Consider the following 19,142-nt stretch of genomic DNA (forward strand, 5'->3'; position numbering starts at 1 on the left):
AGTTTAGAATTTTTTACAGCCTTGGTACCTTCATGGGTAACCTCAAGAATGTCCCATGCCTCTTTGCAATTTTCACACATGGAGATTCTTTTGAACTCCTCCTGGGACACGGCCATGAATATCGCATTTAGGCCTTTGCTATTCCAACTACACTCGTTGACTTCATCCCTAGAGTAATTTTCCACACCCTTGGGGGTTTCGACTCCCTCAATGAATACAACCGGTTGTTTCCATCCCTTTGTTACAGAGGTCCACACTCGTTCATCCACAGACTTAAGGAAAGCTCTCATTCGAACCTTCCAATACGCATAGTTACTTCCATCAAAAAATGGTGGAGATGTGAGTGATTGAGACCTATCCATATAAACCACTACAGCAGGATCACACTCAGGAACTAAATCCTAGCGGAGTGAACCCGCTCTGATACCAATTGAAAAAGCAGTGGTTCTACACAACACTACACCTAGAGGGGGGGTGAATAGGTGTAATCTAATTTTTATGGCCTTTTGAAAATTAATCAAACAAGCAGATAATAAATGAAACAAATAACACAAATAATCAACACATGATTTTGTTCACGGAGTGGAAACTCATTTGAAGAACCTCTTCAAAATCTAAAACCACTCCGGGTGTAAGACACCACCTCAAATCCACTATAGAAACTTTAGTTTGTTACAACCAATTTAGAACACTCACAAAACCTTTGTAGTAGCTAAACTTGGCTTGCAACACCACGAGTGACCCACTCGATCTCTACACGCATGTAGTGTCGGAACTCCGACCTTCCTATAGCTTCCCACGAGAACCTCTCGATCTCTGCATCAACGGCAGCTCCGGACTCTTCCGGCCAACAGCAATGTCCACTTCAATGGACTCAAATAAGAGTTGATTTTGAATGTGTTATGATGGAGTAATATTTTTCCAAGAGAGAATCAACCAAATGGGGGAGAAGTTGCTCTAAGAAGTTCTTGGAGGCCCTTAGGGTTTTTGCTCTGATTCTCCACCCCTAGAACAGAAGCTAACATGTTCTATTTATAGTTCCCATCAAATGAGGCGTTCAAAACCCTACATTGTAAGTGATCTGGAACATTGGCTCGAGCGAAGGGTCGAGCGAAGGTCGAGCGCCGAAATCTACCTGAGTTCGCTCGAGCGCCATGTCGAGCGAGTATCGAGCGGTCGACTCTGCCTGAGTTCGCTCGAGCTCAGTGTCGAGCGAGGGTCGAGCGACACACTCTGCCTGGGTTCGCTTGAGCTCAGTGTCGAGCGAGGGTCGAGCGGTTGAATCTGCCTGAGTTCGCTCGAGCCGTATGTCGAGCGAGGGTCGAGCGGTTGAATCTGCCTGAGTTCGCTCGAGCCGTATGTCGAGCGAGGGTCGAGCGGTTGAATCTGCCTGAGTTCGCTCGAGCGCTCTGTCGAGCGAGGGTCGAGCGAAGTCGCTTCTTTTGACCAATAATGAGCACACTACAAGCCCACTTCAATCCTTCCGCAACAACACTTGTTACAACACTATTTTACACAGGTTTTCACAAGAATATGCCAACACGCTCATTTTTCCCTCAACACAGTTCATCACAAAAATGAGATGAACTAGTTTGAAAATCTATTACTTCATTGTGGAAAAATATTTTTACAAGTTTGCTTATTTACACATTGTATACACATTTGATCTAAAATATTCCACATTAATTAATTGGCAACAAGAAAAATATGTTGGTACATACTTTTAGGTTTGAATTTTGCTACGTACAAGCAAAGTCGCATACTAATCTGCATATCAATACTAATTTCTTCATATTTAAAATTTAAATTAACACTGTTTTCAATAAAATCTACCTTTTAACTAATCACATTAGATTGATGCACATATTAGTATGTAATTGTGCTTGCAACTAGATTTTTCCTTTAACTTTTTATAATTATAATCAAATTAAGTCTATTAATTTGTAAACGGTAAAATAAATTTTGGAGGTATTATCAATAAAATAGAAATTTGCAAGTTGGTGGGGCTTACATAATTATCTACCACTGGTTGGATTTGGTTCGGTTCAATCGGTTTTTTTATTATTTTTAATATAATTATCTACCACTCGTCTGGTGATGCCAGTGATACCAAGATGTTGCAATGCTTTGTAAGCATTGCTTGTCTAACTATCAATTATTAAATGGTGTAAAAATATTTTACTTCACAAATTTACGACAAACTAAAAAATTTAAACGGCGTTTAGAAAATTGTTATTATGTTTTAAATCATTTTAAAGATTCTTTTCGTTTCATGTCCAAACCAAATCAGTTTAAAATATTGACGTTTTCTGAAAGTAAAATGTCTGACACCGAGTTCCTTAAACGGTTTAATGCTTCGAGTTTTCTTCATTCGGGCCTCCTTCCAGACCGAAAGAAGTTTACTATGAAGGCTGTATTCTTATTGGTTTGTTTTCCTATCTTAGTGATTGTGACAGTTGGTTGCTTTGGGTGTCTGTGTCTCCGAAGACCTGATTTTCTACCCAGAATGTTTCGTAGAAAGAACAAGTTCACACCGCCAGTGCTTAAGGCAGCAACTGGGGGGTTTTCCAGGAAGAATTTGGTGGGAAAGAGCGAGGGTGTTGATATCTACAGAGGAGTTCTGAGAGACGGTACTGAAGTGAGGATTGAGATCTACTGGGATGGCATGTCAAGGGAAAACCGACGGAGATTTATTGAAGAATGCAAAGTTGTTACTCAATTATGCCACAAGAACATAGTACAGGTTTTGGGTTGGTGCAATAGCAGAAGAATGAGGGCTATTGTCACAGAATGGATGGAGGGCAAGAATGTCGAGATATGGATATCAGAGTCAGCTCCCCCACGGAATCAAAGGCTAAAAATATTGATGGGAGTAGTGAATGGCATGTGCTATCTGCAGGAAGAATGGCCTGAAGTTGGGTATGATCTCAGGACAAGCAGTGTTTTGTTATCTGATGACCTAGAGCCACTGATTTCAAGGTTTAAGCTTGGAGATCAAAGCAGTAGTTCAAGGAGTAAGTGAACTTATCCAGAAGTAGCACCAAATCTTACGATTTGTTTCTATCTAACCTTTTTCTTATGTTTGTTCTGTTTTTAAGTTAACTGGATTTCTAATTTGGTTTCAGAGATTTACGAGTTCGGATTATTCCTACTGGAGATATTAGTGAACAAGATACCAAGTGATCATGAGTTCCAGAGTGGTGAGAATGGATTTATTGATCATGTCAGAATGCATTATCCTAGAAATTTGAGGAAGGTGATTGATGAGAAAATTAAAATGACAGAACGCATATTTGACCAAGCTGAAAAGGTAATAGGCCTAGGTTTAATGTGCACAGATCAGTCAGGCAGTCATCATCATCTGCAGTTGGATCAGATTTCTGATATTATAACTAGAGCCTATGAATCCTGGGATGTTTTGGACTCTCCTGTCCAGAATAGATCATATGTAGATAGAGGTAAGGGACACAAGCACATACAATGAAACTGAAGGTTCCAATTATGTGAAGACATTTGTAAAGTTCAAAACATATGAAAGACACTTGGTCGAGCTAGGTGATTTGGTTATGCAGAAGTTCGTTGGTTATTGTACGCTCTAAAGCTTAGAAATCCCGTTATTTCAAAGCACATACTGAGATGGCTTTATGAGCATATATCTTTATATATAATCACCATAACCAATGTTAAGCAAGAGCTGGTGCAAATGCAATCCTTAAAAGGCAAAATGGACTGTCGAACTTATAATTAGCAAGACTAAAATAATCATTCTGATAAGCAAATTAATGACAGCAACTCAAACAATAATATTATCTATACAAATAGTTACGATAGTTTCACTGTATTTGTTCCCAAGCTCCAACGACCTAAATGAAAGATGTATGTTTTCTTGTTGGTTCTTTAATTTTATGGCTTTGGTTTGACTATCCTTTCAAGCATAGGACATGAGAAATTAGTAATGTCTCTTGATGCTCGTACAGACTTTCCTCAGAAGATGATGGCATGTATCGCACCACATTGGCAGTTTGTCGCTCAGTATTATTGTTCTCACTCACTATACCGAAGATCAATCCATTGGTTTGAGGAACCCACATAATCTTGTCAATATTGTCATTCCTAACGAAAAGAGCCTTTTCAATTATTTAGCACACACCCAAATTAAAGAATTTTGTTTACGAAATGGCATTAGATGGAAACCATCTGTTTGTACTCATAAGATCAGCAACCAGCTTGGGCTTTCTTTGGAAGCTCATGCTAGCTGTATGCCTACATTTCCTTAATTACATGCAATTTCTCTACAAGGGAATCAATTCTCGTTCCAAAACTGGGTCTCGATCATCTTGAAGATACCCTGCAACATGGTTGGACGTTAATCTTGAACAATCTTAGCTTCTAACCTTTTATATATGTTCCTTATGAAATCATGTACTGCATGCATCTTTAAGCCCGACTCAACTACCTTGTCGTTTTCTGTTGATCAATGTGGGATTTAATGTTCATACGAGTACAATCATGGAATTTATATCATTTTAACAGTATTTGAAGGGGGTTAAATATCTTCATTAATCTTTAGTGTGTGTGCAGGTAATTAATTTGTTATTTAATTTGAAGAGGAGCAGAAGTGATTCCAGCCTGATCTAAATATATCAATGTCATGTGTAAGGAGAGAAGTGAACAAATTAAAAGAACATGCCTAGAGTTCTTATGTAGTTACCCAATTAAAGGTACATAACTACATATTATATATTTTGGAGCCAGATTGCTAGGGTGACAAATTGGTGAGGCAAACCAAATTCATCTCCGACTTGAACTTTCAACAAAATTTTGATAAAATGGAACAACCCAATATCACTAAATTGATCTCAAATGAAATGGATGGCTTATCTATTATATGGAAAAATATATAATATAATATATAATATATTATATAGTTAATATATACAGTATATATTATAGTATATAGTTAATATACTATATATATTATTTATAATAATAAAGTACATTTCTTTCACATATGTTTGAACGTTAGATAGAGTATTTGGTAAATATGACTATAATTTAAATTTTATGCAGTTTTTAAATAAAATAATACATCTTTTGTGAACAATTATTATAAATTTAAAGAGATTGAAATTTGAAGCGCAATAATTTAATATTAAAATTGGATAAGCTAACTGCAGTATATTATATACTATATATATGATATATAATACACTATATTATATACTAGTTAAGTATATAATATATATTATATATATAGTCTAGTATATATTATATAATATATATAGTATATATATACTCATTATATATTATATATATAGTCATTACATATAATCTATAATATATACTATATTATATAGTTAATATATATAGTATATATTATAGTATATAGTTAATATTATATATAGCTAATATATTATATATATTATTATATATTATTTATAATAATAGAATATATTTCTTTCATATACGTTCGAACGGAAAATTTTTCACTCATTTTTAAATAACGTTCGAACATTAAAATTTACCATTCGAATATTACTTTTTAAATATTCGAACGTATATGCATATACGTTCGAACATCATATCATGCGGAAAATTTTTCACTCATTTTTAAATAACGTTTGAACGTTAAAATTTAACAATCAAATGTTACTTTTTAAACGTTCGAACGTATATGCATATATATTTGAAGTTGAAAAAATGCAGGAAATTTTTCACTTATTTTTAAATAACGTTCGAAAGTTAAAATTTAACATTCGAACATTACTTTTTAAACGTTCGAACGTTACTTTTTAAACGTTCGAACTTCATATCAAATCAGAGTGGTTTTAATGAATAAACGCATGGGAGGAAGCAGAATCATTTCTTCTGCCTCTCCCATGCGTGAAAGAGAGAGTGAGAGAGGGTTAGAGAGAGAGAGTAGAGTGAGAGGATTAATATTTTTGCTCTCTCCATTGATTTTGGTAATGAAAAACTCTTTTTTCCTTTAAATGTTTTGCAATTTTATAATATTTATTTTGTGTTTTTTTATATATATGTCTTTAACTAACTAGTGTTGTGATTTTTTTGAATGATTGGTTGTTGTGACTTTTTCAAAACTTGTGATTTGTAAGAGGATATTGTGAGTGATAGGTATATTTCTAAACTTTATTAATATGTTTATATATTTTGTTGTGCTTTTGTTGTGGATAATGATGAATATTTTGATGTGTATAATGTGAGTTGATTGTGAATTTTGAAGGATTAGATATGGGTATAATATTGTGAGTTGAGTAGTGAATTTTGATTGTATATATTGTGAATATGTTTTGAATTGGATATTATTGATGAATTAGAAAGAATTGAATTGTTTATGTTGATGAATTAGAAACAAATCTTTGTGATATTGATTATGTAATATGATGAATTAAAATGAAAAATTGTGTTGTGTATATTCTTATTCTTAAAATATAAATATAAATATTTGTGTATATTTATAAATTAAAATGAATATGTTTTACAATTATGTAAGTGAATTTGAAGCATATGTTATGGTTATTTTTTTGTGACTATGTTTTGGTATTTGTGAATTAGTTATTATTGTGCATATGTATATGTGATTTGTGAATTAGTTTAGTCTATGGGGAATATGTTTATATATTGTGAATTTGTGTATTACAGTATTTATTAAAATTGTTGGGAATATGTAAAATATTGTAAATTTATTTGTGAATATGTTTATATATTGTGGAAATATAAGATATCATTTTGAATAAATTTGTGAATTTTTATTGAATATGTTGGGAATAATTTATTAAATTATGCAACATGTCATTAATTTAATTTTTATTTGTATTTCTTTTAAAATGTTACTTATTTTGCAGCATGTTTTTTTCATCAAATGAGTATATGAGATCAAGACAATAAGAGTTGGAGTTTCTCTTGGAGTAACAGTCTGATTTAGAGATGCGTTTGCAGGAGCAACATAGAGACCAGGAGGAAAGAATGTGCAGTGAAATTTAAGAACAAGTGCAGAGGGAGATGAGAGTCCAAATAGGGCGTGTTATGTCACTATAGTAGAATCGCAGTGGGCGAGGAAAGAAGAAGAAATGAAATCAATTCAGTTTTCTCATTGTATAGAATTTTTAATATCTAATTTTGCAACTATATAAAACATTGTTAGTTGTTAATTTGATGGTGAATATAATGATACAATTTGTATATTTTTTAATTTTATGAAAATAGTATTTTTGATCTATATGGTTGAATGTATAAAACAAACATTCGAATGTTGGTTCACATTAGAACTAAAGTTCGAATGTAATTACACAAAATTAAGAAATAACGTTTGAATGTACGACCCAACGTTCGAACATATTCACCCTCAAAACGAACACAACGTTCGAATGTTTAAACGATTTATGTTCGAATATTTTGTTTGACATTTCAACGTAAATATGATACATTCGAACTATAACCAACGAACGTCAAATTTTCTCATTCGAATGTCAATCAGTCAGGTTAACGTTCGAACGTTCTGTTGTTCGAACATTACATTTTGTGACAGATTTTAAATGTCACAAAAAATCTCACGTTCGAACGTGACATCAAACGGAAGACCTTCAATCATCACTAAAAATATTTTTTGTGACGGTTGAATAGTAAACTGTCATCAATTATTTTCTATGACACATTAGGTGACGTTTCGAACAGTCACCAAATGTCTTTAATGACATTTTGGTCCTTTTTTGTGACGTTTTCTTCTGTCACAAAAGACCAATTGTGTTGTAGTGCCAACGATTATTGGGATATGAATTCTGCATGCATGCCTTCAATAATATATATATATATAATATGTTAACCTAAACTCATATTTATTTCATCCATATATCCATGCATTGCGCTACTAACCTTCTTCAACTTATTTATATCAGATCAAAGATATTGAAATTAAAAAAAAAAATGGACAACCTAAAATCCGTACGTGTTTATTTCATCAATCCATATATCCTTACTCTTCTTCATGCCTCAAATTAAATTTTTCAAATTAAGAGGCAAAATGGAATTAAGTCGCTGTGCCTTCCTTAATTGATAGGTGCATAAATATTATTGGTTTTTGGTTTCTTTTTTTCTTCAGCATTTATGTGTTTTTTTTAAGATATTAAATAAAACACACACATAAATTAATGCTTTTGAAAATAATTTATAAACAAAAAACCAATCAGTACATTTGGGGCGCCATTCTCGGCCCCCTAGCTGCAGCACCCTTTGGAAAAGAGTAGAAACATGCCACTCGCTTATTTTTTGATTACGTGTATTTCCTCCTGCATATAATGCTTTGATAAACCAATGCCATGCATGCATGCATGATGAGGCTAAAACCTGATTGTTTGAAGGCCGTTGGCAGATATAGCATAACTAGTATGATCAGGATAAAACATCAATATGATCTTGTCGTGGGGAATAAGAAATGGAGGTTATTCACTCACTAACTATTCCCGCCAAAGTAGGCTTTAAAGTTGTTAAACATGGATTACTCCCACATTTTATGCACAACTTTTACCTCTCTCTCTCTCTCTCTCTCTCTCTCTCTCTCTCTCTCTCTCTCTCTCTCTCTCGTTTTACATATAGCGGGTTGGCAACAGCAGTAAGTACTCAGCAGTACTAGTGTGTGTGTTAGTTTGTATAGTCTGAGAAGGGTTGCTAGTACTCTAACAAACAACAGCACAAGACACCATCTAATTCTAAGCTCTCTCTCTCTCTCTCTCTCTCTCTCTCTCTCTCTCTCTCTCTCTCTCTCTCTCTCTCTCTCTCTCTCTCTCTCTCATCATGTCTTCTTTTGCTCTGGATATCATTTTGAAACATGTCTTTCTTATTGCACTCTCTCTTTCCCTCACGCATGGATTCTCAGTTTGATATTTTTGAACTTCATTAACTGCTTTTGTAGCTCTACTACTTCATCATTTTCATGCATACAAATGGGTCGAAAATACCTCTTCTCTTCCTGTCTTCTTTATCTCTTTTCCAGTTAACTCTGCTCGCTTCATTTCTGCAAGGCAGTTTTGTTCCTTTGAGGAGGAATAATTATTCTACTGTTTATATCACATCCGTAGTATTTGTGATCAACTTGTTTCCTGAATAATAAATATGGGCAACATATGAACCTTTAGTGGGAAAATAGTTTTTGTGACGAGTTAAACTGTCTTTTTATCATGGAATAAAGTCTCTGCAAAAAATTATTTAATTTGTACCCTCATCAACGTGGCTTATATGCTTTTACCCACTACTAAATAAGTAGTTCTCACGAATGTTACTCGTGGCAAAAACATCTACATTTCCATTTTTCATTTTGCCCCTCCTTTTATCATCACAAGCCTATAATTCACGCAGACCGTGTATAGATAAAAAACACAGTGTATATATCTTAAAATTCAAATGCATATCTAAAAAACACAGTGTATAGATAGAAAATGTGACAATTAGTTTAACTTTATAATAATATTGTATATTGTAGAAAAGAATTTAACAATTTTGAGTTTTTTATATAGAACTAATAATAATATTATTTAAATATTCTTAATATATCTTATTTTCGTATTATAACTTAGTGAGTAGTTATATTTGATCTAAATCTATTAAAATAAGTAGCAAAATGTTTAAATCAAATCCTTTGCAATTTACTACAATAATCTAATTATAAATCAATACTTACTAATATATTTTAATTGTCATAAAAGTTAAGTGTCATTCTCGTAAAAATAGATTGGCCACTAAAACAAAATCTAAGTGAAATGAAGCCAAATCTTGTACGCAATTAGTTTTTGTCATATTTTGAGTTCAAAAGCAATAAATACGGTGGTCTCCAATGCATTACGTGGGTGGTGTTTTATTGGAAGAGCTAAATGGCATTTTAATTAACACTTCAGTCAAAAATTAAAACCTGTGGGCATAGGCTACCTAAACAGCAGCATTTTGGCCGTAGGAATGAAAAGGAGATACGTGATTTTCTCTTCTCTTCCCTCCCCTCTCTCTCTCTCGCTACACACTATCTTTCATCTTTGCGCTGCCTTCCTCTCTCCCAACCCCTACATCCTTCTCTCACACCAAGCCCCTCACTCACAACTCAGAAACCCTTTGCCGTTGACACCGTCTCGTTCTCCTCCACTTTAGGTGTCCCTGAGGCTATATATATTATTCTCCTCTCTCTTAGTGAGCTAATCGGTATGTGAATAGATCTATAATTTTTAATTTTCAAAATGTTACATTTACTTCACAAATCAGTACAATGTTTCAATTCATTGCTAATTGCTTCATTCCATTTAGGTTTTTTTTTTTTTTTGAATTTATATATTTGGGATTTAGGGGCTTTTACAGATTTCGAAAACTGATTTAGGGTTTATATTTTTTTAATTTTGGAGTGTTTAATAAATATGATTTCAGGTTTATTGTGTTTTAATAATTTTGTTTTTGGGTTTACAATTTTGTTGTGGTTTAATAATTTTGTTTTAGGGTTTATATGTTCTATTGATCATGAGGCATGAATTTATTTGGGACTTTTTATCAAACAATCAAAACATCATGATCTATACATGGTTCCCATGTACTCTTTTTTTTTTTTTTTTTTTCTTTTAAAGGATTTCCCAGACACTCTTAATAGCCACACATCACTATTTCTACTAGTTAAAATTGGTGATAATATGTGAGTTAAATTGTGTTCAGTTTGGTAACAAAACAGGTTATTTCCACAAGGTTATGCCAAAAAAGTTATTTCCAGAAATGCATTTCATGGCAAAAACATGTAGGTATACAAAATGGATTCGTGGGAAATGCAAAATTGCAATTGCAAATGAGCATTACATAAAGCCTATTATCACCAACTTAAGAGGTATGAATATTTCTTTTGCCACGAACACAATACATGCAAAACACTTTTTTGCTACGATTCCATCAGTATGGAAATATTCATTTCCAATTATAGAAGCTAGTGGGAAATTTGTTTTTGTGACAGAAGTCATAGATAGTAAAGTATAATTGCCACAAAAATTATACAACCCAAACCAAACTCTTGTGAAGACGTACATAGTAGCAATAAAATATATGCTACGAAAATTGCGACAACACGTGTCATGGCTAATAGCTTTTTACCCACTACTTGGTTCACCCATAATGCTCTATTTGTCACCACAATGGAACGGTTGGCAACAGAATTTGCCACGGTGAAAGACATTTAATGCCACAGTTGTATTTCGTGGCAAAAAGATAACTCTTTCCATGAAACAAAAATCTGGTGGCTAAATTATTATTCATCATGAATTATATGCCACCAACGAGCCACCACAGAAATTGGTGAAAAAACAATTTTTCCCACTTAACCTGTACTTGTTTCCACCACTCACCCTCACGGAAAAAACTAAGAATTGTTGGACTAGTCCAGAAATGATGAGCAGCTTCCAACAAATGCACGATCCGGAGATCGCAGCAGAAGTCCTCATGGCTTTAGATGGCAATTCAACTCTTCCAGACTTCGATCCATTACTTGATCCCTACGAGTTCTACTACGTAGACAATTACAACATTAATCTCCTCCCATACTGCTCTACCCCATTAGATTATTTAACCTACTTCTTACCAGAAATCTTTCCTCAAGATGAACTCCAATCCTACCAATACCCAAAGCGCCAGAAGATCAGCTCACTACAAGAAAAGATATATATATATATCTTTAATTTGATGTAATATCTGCAGAAAAACTTACATGTGGCACCAAATTAAAAAGCTAGGTGCAACAAATTATATATAGCCGCTTGTCATGTTTATTTGCATTTGATATATATGGCACCGAAAAAGGTGCAACAATATCATGAAGAAAAAATAACCTTTCCTGAAAAAATAACTGCACAAACAAATAAAAAACTACCATATATAGCACGTTAGATTTATTTTTATCTGCAGTTGAGACAGCACCGAGAAAAGGGCATGAAGATCTGGAAAAAGTGCAAAATGTCGGTGCAAACTGAAGTTGAAGAACCAAACGTACGTCAAGAGGTACTGCAAAGGCTTGAAGCGAGAGATTGGATCACAAGCACATATGACAAGTTTTATAATATTTATTAAAGACCAACTTGACCAATCAAACTCTCGTAATTAACACTTTGACTAACAGAAACAAAATGCCATTAAATATCATACTGGCCAGAAATGAGCAAACATAAATAATTACATATATAAATCACATGATTTGCCGTCAAAAAATAGAATTATATATTCCATGGTACTATATGATTTTACAAGGAAAGAAAAAAAACATGCCGGGCCTGCAAGCAGAAAAGGACAAGTTGTCCCCGACAACGGCATAAAGATAGAAGTGGAAAGATAGAGATACAAGTTGAAAGAATATTTTATGGTCAAAAAATTATATAGCCTTCTAGATTTCTTTTATGGCTAAAATTATGTAGAAGTGTTGAGTTTGATGTAGATGTATTTTAATCAAATTAGCTAAATTTTAGCTAAATTTCTTCGTAAGTTGATTCATTTGTTTATATTAAGGTAAACTAATCTTTATCTTATATAATTATGTTCACTTTTGAAGTTCATATGTTTTATTTATACACTATTTTTTTTTCAATATGTACGACATCTAACACTCATTTCTGTTTTTCTTGTTCTTCTCACAGGCACAAGTTCTCTCCCTTTAAAATTGCCATTGCCTCATCCAACTATACTTGCCTAGTTTCTTTAGCCACTTCGCAGGAACGCGGCTTTGGATACCATTGTTAGGATTGTGAATATTCCCTATAAAATATTGTAAATATTTATTAGTAATTCGAGGTGCCAAGACCTCCTTAACGCGTAATTCATTGGAAGAAATTGATACCTCTTTCATTCATCTACAGGAAATAAATAGACACTACAATGTAACTGCCCACAAAAGGCTATAATGTAACTAACCACGATAAGTGATGCCGACCCCAGGTTCAATCTCTCATTGAACTCAAGAGCTGGGCCAATGCAGAATCACTCTGCAACGTTGGAATCACACCAACAATAATTCAAGAACTTTGAATGAGCAACATCCCCTACCTCCTTTTCATTATTTCTTTAAATATCAAATCACATTACAAACTTCCAATCCAAACTAGGAAAGTGAAAACATAATTAAATAAAGAAAGCAATAATCTCGGACGATCAAGCAAACACTACAACAAAGTACAATTTTTACAGCGCTCAAAAATCGCCTTAACAAGATGCAAAACCGTGGCTAAAGTCATTAAGCCACAGTTTTCAACTCGCAGACGAAACGCCAGAATCCAAGCGTGACATCTGCCCTGTCCTTCGTCGCAACGGAGCCACCGAAGAATTCCTTCTCTTCCTGTCAATCTACCTACCGATAAAGCTATCGATAGTACTACTAAAAATGTTGTCTGCCCCGGTCGAATTCTCGCCGATAAGGTCTGCTGGACTCCCTGCAAGAAATCTGCTTGTCGCTCAAGTGGGGGTCTCTTCGGCGATTTCAGACCCGCTTAAGAATTCATCGGCAACTGAAATCTCGCCGGCATTCTGCTTCCTCTCAAGATTCAAGCACCCTAAAACTTTTGGCGTTGTATTTATTGTCGCGCTTTTAGAGACAAGAAATGTTCTGCAGCAATATGCTCGCCGGGGTATTGAGGTTCGTTTTCGGCAGCCCAATTCTTGACAACTTACGGCATTCGACTGGTCGCCACAGCAAAATTTGTCAATTTCTTGCCATTCCAGATTATTCAGTTTACTAGGTATAAAATTTCTAGCGATGATTTTTTTCCCAAAATTTCTAGTTAATCTCGCATATCCTGATGAAATTTGGGTGCAAATTTCAAGCTCATGAATATTTAGGTCCATCATTTAAATACTTCCAGTGTCAATTGTTAAATTTCTGGGATTGGATGAGATCATGATTCTCCCAAATCGACACCCAGAGTTAAATTTGGATGGATTATTACAAATTAAGCGCCGTAAATTGAGTTGCATGTATAAACATCTACATTGAAGCTTTGACCCGTCTGGAACTATACTTCTCAGTTTTATCACATTGGGCTTGCACAATATAACTTAATTTTCACACACAATCATATACATATCCTGATCAAATTTATTGCTGGGCTGGTTTTGCATGTGTATATATATATATTTTACTCGAATCTGGTGTAAACATGATATATATCAGCACATATAGGCTTACTCCAGAGTTATCAGACACACACTGGAGATTGTTTTCATGGACTATATAGCTAAATTATATACCATACAATTGTAGAAATGTGTAGATGGAACGGTCATGATATATATCATTAACAGAGATACCATAAGCAGTATGTCAAACATCTCAGCTAGAATTTAACATTTCATTCAGATTTGTCCATAACTTAGTATAGCAGTGATATTAACATTCTCATCCATACTTGCTATTTCAACATGCCAGCAGTCCTACTATATACAATATACATGTACATACCCCCACCATTTTGAGGAAAATTTAAACTTAAAGTTCTTTATGGGTCTTCGGTAGCACATCCAAACGATCTCCCTGATTTTGGCAAAATATTGACCTGTTTCAATGCAGAACAAATAAGAGAAATTACTGTCCATCCAAATACACTATTGAAGGCAGAAAAATGAGTGTCACTTTTAATATGATCATGCATAAGAAGGATGTCCATAAAATAACTTCTTAAATAACTAGCCATTGTCATCCAACTGGCATGACATGATGTACAAATAAGCTCTTTTACTGAATGTGCTGGGCAGCCTAAAATTGTGTACAAAATGATTGCTCCATCACCAGGAAAAAATGGAGCTTGTTTCCTTCATTACCCGGTCATACATATTTTGCATGCATGTGTCTCCTAGAAGGGACTTGTTGACCTCAAATATATTTTGATGCCTCTTCTTTGATGGGATTTGATGGATTTAAATTTTGGAACCTTACTTTTCACTTTTGCTCTGATCAACCTCTCAAGCACTACCACCTTCATAGGGAAGCAAGAATCTGATCCATGTATTTTTCCATGAAAATAGCCCTGTCATCATTTGAGTTAACAACAACTATATGGTTAGTACATAAGTGATTAAACTTAATTATTAGTAGCTATATTTCACCATATCTCTAGAGCACTATAACAACTGTGTTTTGCAATAACAATAGTATGTAATTGAAAGCATTAACTTGGCTAAAAACGTCTTCACAGGGTAGTTGGGTATAACTTTAACCCAAATCTGCATTTAGAATTACCCTCCATGTTTTTAAATACCAACTTGTTTAATTTATATGACTCAATTATATTAGCATGCAGCAGGATTTTCACTTAATTGTTCTTAAACCTCCCAACAACAACCCCAAGTAACTCTATGGCATTGTTAATATTGCAAACAGATTTTGTATTACAAGATTTGCATGAAATCAAACAACCTTGGAAAGTAATGTCCTGGAAATGTCACTTTAATTATGAAAATGTAAGGGTCAGTGAATCTCTCATGGATGGCCTCTGCCCAACAACATCTTTAAGTATAACATGCATAATAATTGACAATAATTTGAAACCACCTTACCTCCCATGATCCTTGACCCTTTCTAGCAACATATTTAGAATATAGTCAATACTTTTCAAAAGTATTACTGCATAATCAGCCACCCCAACACACCTTCATCAAAAGTTAGTACTAAGGTGTAGGTCAAAAGTACAAAAAAATAAAAACTAATTGCTGGCATGCACAAAAATGACTTTGGGTCTGCAGCTTGAGTCTCTATTCGAGACTCAAACTGATTTGTCTCCACTTCTGACATTCGCATGTTTACACGTTGCTCATAATCCCGCATATGCTCCCTCATAACAGCGAAACCACCTTCAATATCTTGAAGTCGATTTTGGTAATACTTTGCACTTTTCCTATTTGCTTCATTTTCTTCGGCAAGCCTTTCATACTCCTCATTGGATACTCCAGCCACTTTAGTTGATTCGGGCATAACAGAGTGGCCCATCCCTCTAGAATACCCTGACCTATGTCCCAATACCTCCCTAAATATCATTGTTGAAGCTTCATCTGTTTGAGCCTCAGGCTCTTTGGCATTCATCAATTGAACCATCTGATTCTGTGGCCAAAACAGGTGAAACCATTACCATCAACCATAACCAACAGCATAGTCACATGGAGTACCCATTAATCTTGTGCTAATACTAAACACATAGGCACACACTATGTGTTTATCAGCCATATACCAAACTCTTAAAAATACATTAATAAGAATGGCATGTCCTTATGGATAAATAATTTGGTGCTCGCATAATTTTCTTCTATAGTTGGTGTGATAAATCTCCCCTTTTTATTCGACCAATGCACATCTTTGTAGAAATCAATAAGATTCTTGTCCTTCTACATGAACATATAGGCATGCCAATCACATTAGCTGGGGTTTCCAAATTATGTTTAATATATTCAACCACAACATCTAGGATGTCTTAAAGTGTCAATACCTTCCTTTCCATTAGTACAACAAACAAAGTCCTTCCGATTGTGTGGTTGACCTTTTGTTTACGCCTATTTTCCTTGTTTTGGCTGGACATTTTCTGCAACAAAACAGAAAATTATCATGAGGATATTTTCAATAATTGAATCAGTTGCCAACACCTTAAGTGAAACTTTAAGATACTACAGCCAAGTGGATGTGGGAAATAGATTTTAGTCACACCCAGATTTTCGTATGATAAACAGCCACTTCTTTTATTGCAGAAAATGTGAATCTATTTCCCACAAACAATCACATATGCTTACCTTGAAGTCATCACTCGCCCACCGATTGCATAATCACTCCCAAACTGGCTTCTCTACCAACCCACCTCCATGAGCTAGTGCCTCCTCATGTGATGCATAAGTCTTGTATTTGAGGTGTAGCTTGTAATGAAACGGGTTATATGCACGAGATAGCTGACTTGTGACTGTCCGACGATGATTTTTCTTCGTCCAATCCAAGACAAAGTCAGCCTATCAATGCCATAAATTGTTAAAAACCCATTTATGGCCATCTTAAAACATCTCACTATTTACCAAGTCTTTGGTAATAGAAACCCAACTGTTTTGAACTAAAACAGTACTAGTGCAACACATTAGTACTGTCATTTTCTGCAGTTGGGTAGCTATGTTCCATTGCTAAGATTAACTGAAATAACTCATGCAAAAAAACATGATGTAGATGTCTACCAACTTTAGTGTCACATTCACAGAAAATGTCATCAGATATATGCTGTTGATGCAACAAAGCATGTATAAAACACTCAGCCTTTAATTCAAAGTGTTTTCGACATTACCAAATATGTTTAAAAAACTCATTGAAGCAAAAATCATCGATTTATTTCACATCTCATACTCACATTCAGTTGAGTTTTTTTAATCAATTATAATACCCTGCCCTGTACCATTACAGCACAGCGTTTGAATGTGAGTTAACTGTTTACGCCCATGTCCCCATTAATTTTTCCACACATACAGCATGCAATAAACTGATTTCCAACTCTTATTATATATGTAGATTTATATACTCATATTCAAAATCCCAACATATTATATCAAGAAATAGATGGAAAGCCATACTCGAACACGTTCAATAAGTTCCTCTTTTTCCTTTTCATCCACGACACTCCAGCTAATGTGTCTCATTTCTGCATAGTGCTTGACGATCCAGGTCACCCTCGTAGTGTATACTGTTCTATTGTTGCATGATGGCCCTATCTTGCCATCTTTTATCTCAAGTGGTATCTTGCCATATTTTCGCATTCTCTCAAAATCTGTCCCCTTCACTACAACCCTACCATTTTTACTCGTGTTTGGTACTAACACAGCAACACAAAAAGTGAGACCACCATGTATAAATCATATCCTAAGGTGTTAATGAATAGAGAAATAAAACTGTGGAAAAGTTTATACTTACCCTCAACTATTGTATTCGCCTCTGCAGGAGTACAAGGAGGCAATAGTGATGAAGGTATATCATCTGGACCTTGAGTGGAGTCATCACTGTCCATGGCAGCTTCATCTCTCAAAGTCCATGCTTGGTGTTCAAATTGTGGGTGTCGTTGTAATGTTGCAAGTAAAACTCGCCCTCTGAGGCCAGTAGCTATTCCTCTGCCCCTCCTTCTCACAATGTGATTCATCTCTGCTGCATGTACATAATATGTTTGAATATACTAAGCTTGTTATAAAATCAATATAACAATACTGACACATCTGGATGAAATGTTGTTGTGAGGTTGATTTATGAGTGTGATTATCTTTTTACTCATCTACGCTGTTAAAAGTAATAAACACTTTTAGTTATTTCGCTTACAATAGCATCACTTTTATATTTGATGGTATTTCAAATATTTGGAATTAAAAGATACTGCCATGTTGCATGTTTCTCTCCTATACTCCCATATGTTGTGTTACTCTCCTATACTTCTTTTTTGAAGCTTACTAAATTTTTTAGGGATGAATGAGAGAAAAACTTGATGTACAACAGAAATGAGATTTATTACAGTGAAAATGAAGTTTCAAGTGAGTTCTCATTTAATTGAAGATCTCTCTCTCCACCTATGGGTATTGATTATTGATGACTTGCAAAATTTCATATTGCAGATTTTACAAGTTCGCTCGAGCGGAGACTTTTGGCCGCTCGAGCGAATTCAGGCAGATTCAAACACTTGACTGCCGCTCGACAGGGAGCTCGAGCAGGTTGCTGAAAAATAAAGATCGCTCAAATGGAGACATTGGCCGCTCGAGCGAAATCAGGCAAAGTCGAACGCTCGACGTGCGCTCGATAGGATGCTCGAGCGAAATCAGGCAGAGTCGAACGCTCGATGTGCGCTCGACACCCCGCTCGAGCGAACATCGTATTTTGACAGATTTAAGGTTTTCCGCCGTCACACCATATAAAAGGAATATTTCACTCTAGGGCCGTGACTTTTGACTGGAGAACACTTTTTGGGAGAGAAAAACATAGCTAGAGGGATTCAAATTATCTGTTTTAGAGAGGGAATTCCAATTATTGCATGTACGTTGGAATCATACACGAGAACGGACAGGAGACAAGCGTTGAATCGTTCCCTTGAGCTTTTGAAGACGAGTTGCGGCTGCAAGGAGGATTTTTCAGTGTTTAT

At 34.8% G+C, this 19,142-nt stretch overlaps 1 protein-coding gene across 1 annotated transcript; it reads left to right on the forward strand.

Moving 5' to 3' along the window:
• The first annotated feature begins 2,272 nt into the window (after window positions 1-2,272).
• LOC122276917 (probable serine/threonine-protein kinase At1g01540) lies at window positions 2,273-13,672 on the forward strand. The gene is made up of 3 exons (XM_043086808.1): window positions 2,273-3,014; window positions 3,126-3,458; window positions 13,272-13,672. The coding sequence occupies exons 1-3, from the start codon at window positions 2,273-2,275 to the stop codon at window positions 13,670-13,672; spliced, it is 1,476 nt and encodes a 491-aa protein (XP_042942742.1).
• Window positions 13,673-19,142: the final 5,470 nt, after the last annotated feature.

The sequence above is a fragment of the Carya illinoinensis genome, chromosome 9 (genome assembly GCF_018687715.1).
Source record: "Carya illinoinensis cultivar Pawnee chromosome 9, C.illinoinensisPawnee_v1, whole genome shotgun sequence".
Lineage (NCBI taxonomy): Eukaryota > Viridiplantae > Streptophyta > Magnoliopsida > Fagales > Juglandaceae > Carya > Carya illinoinensis.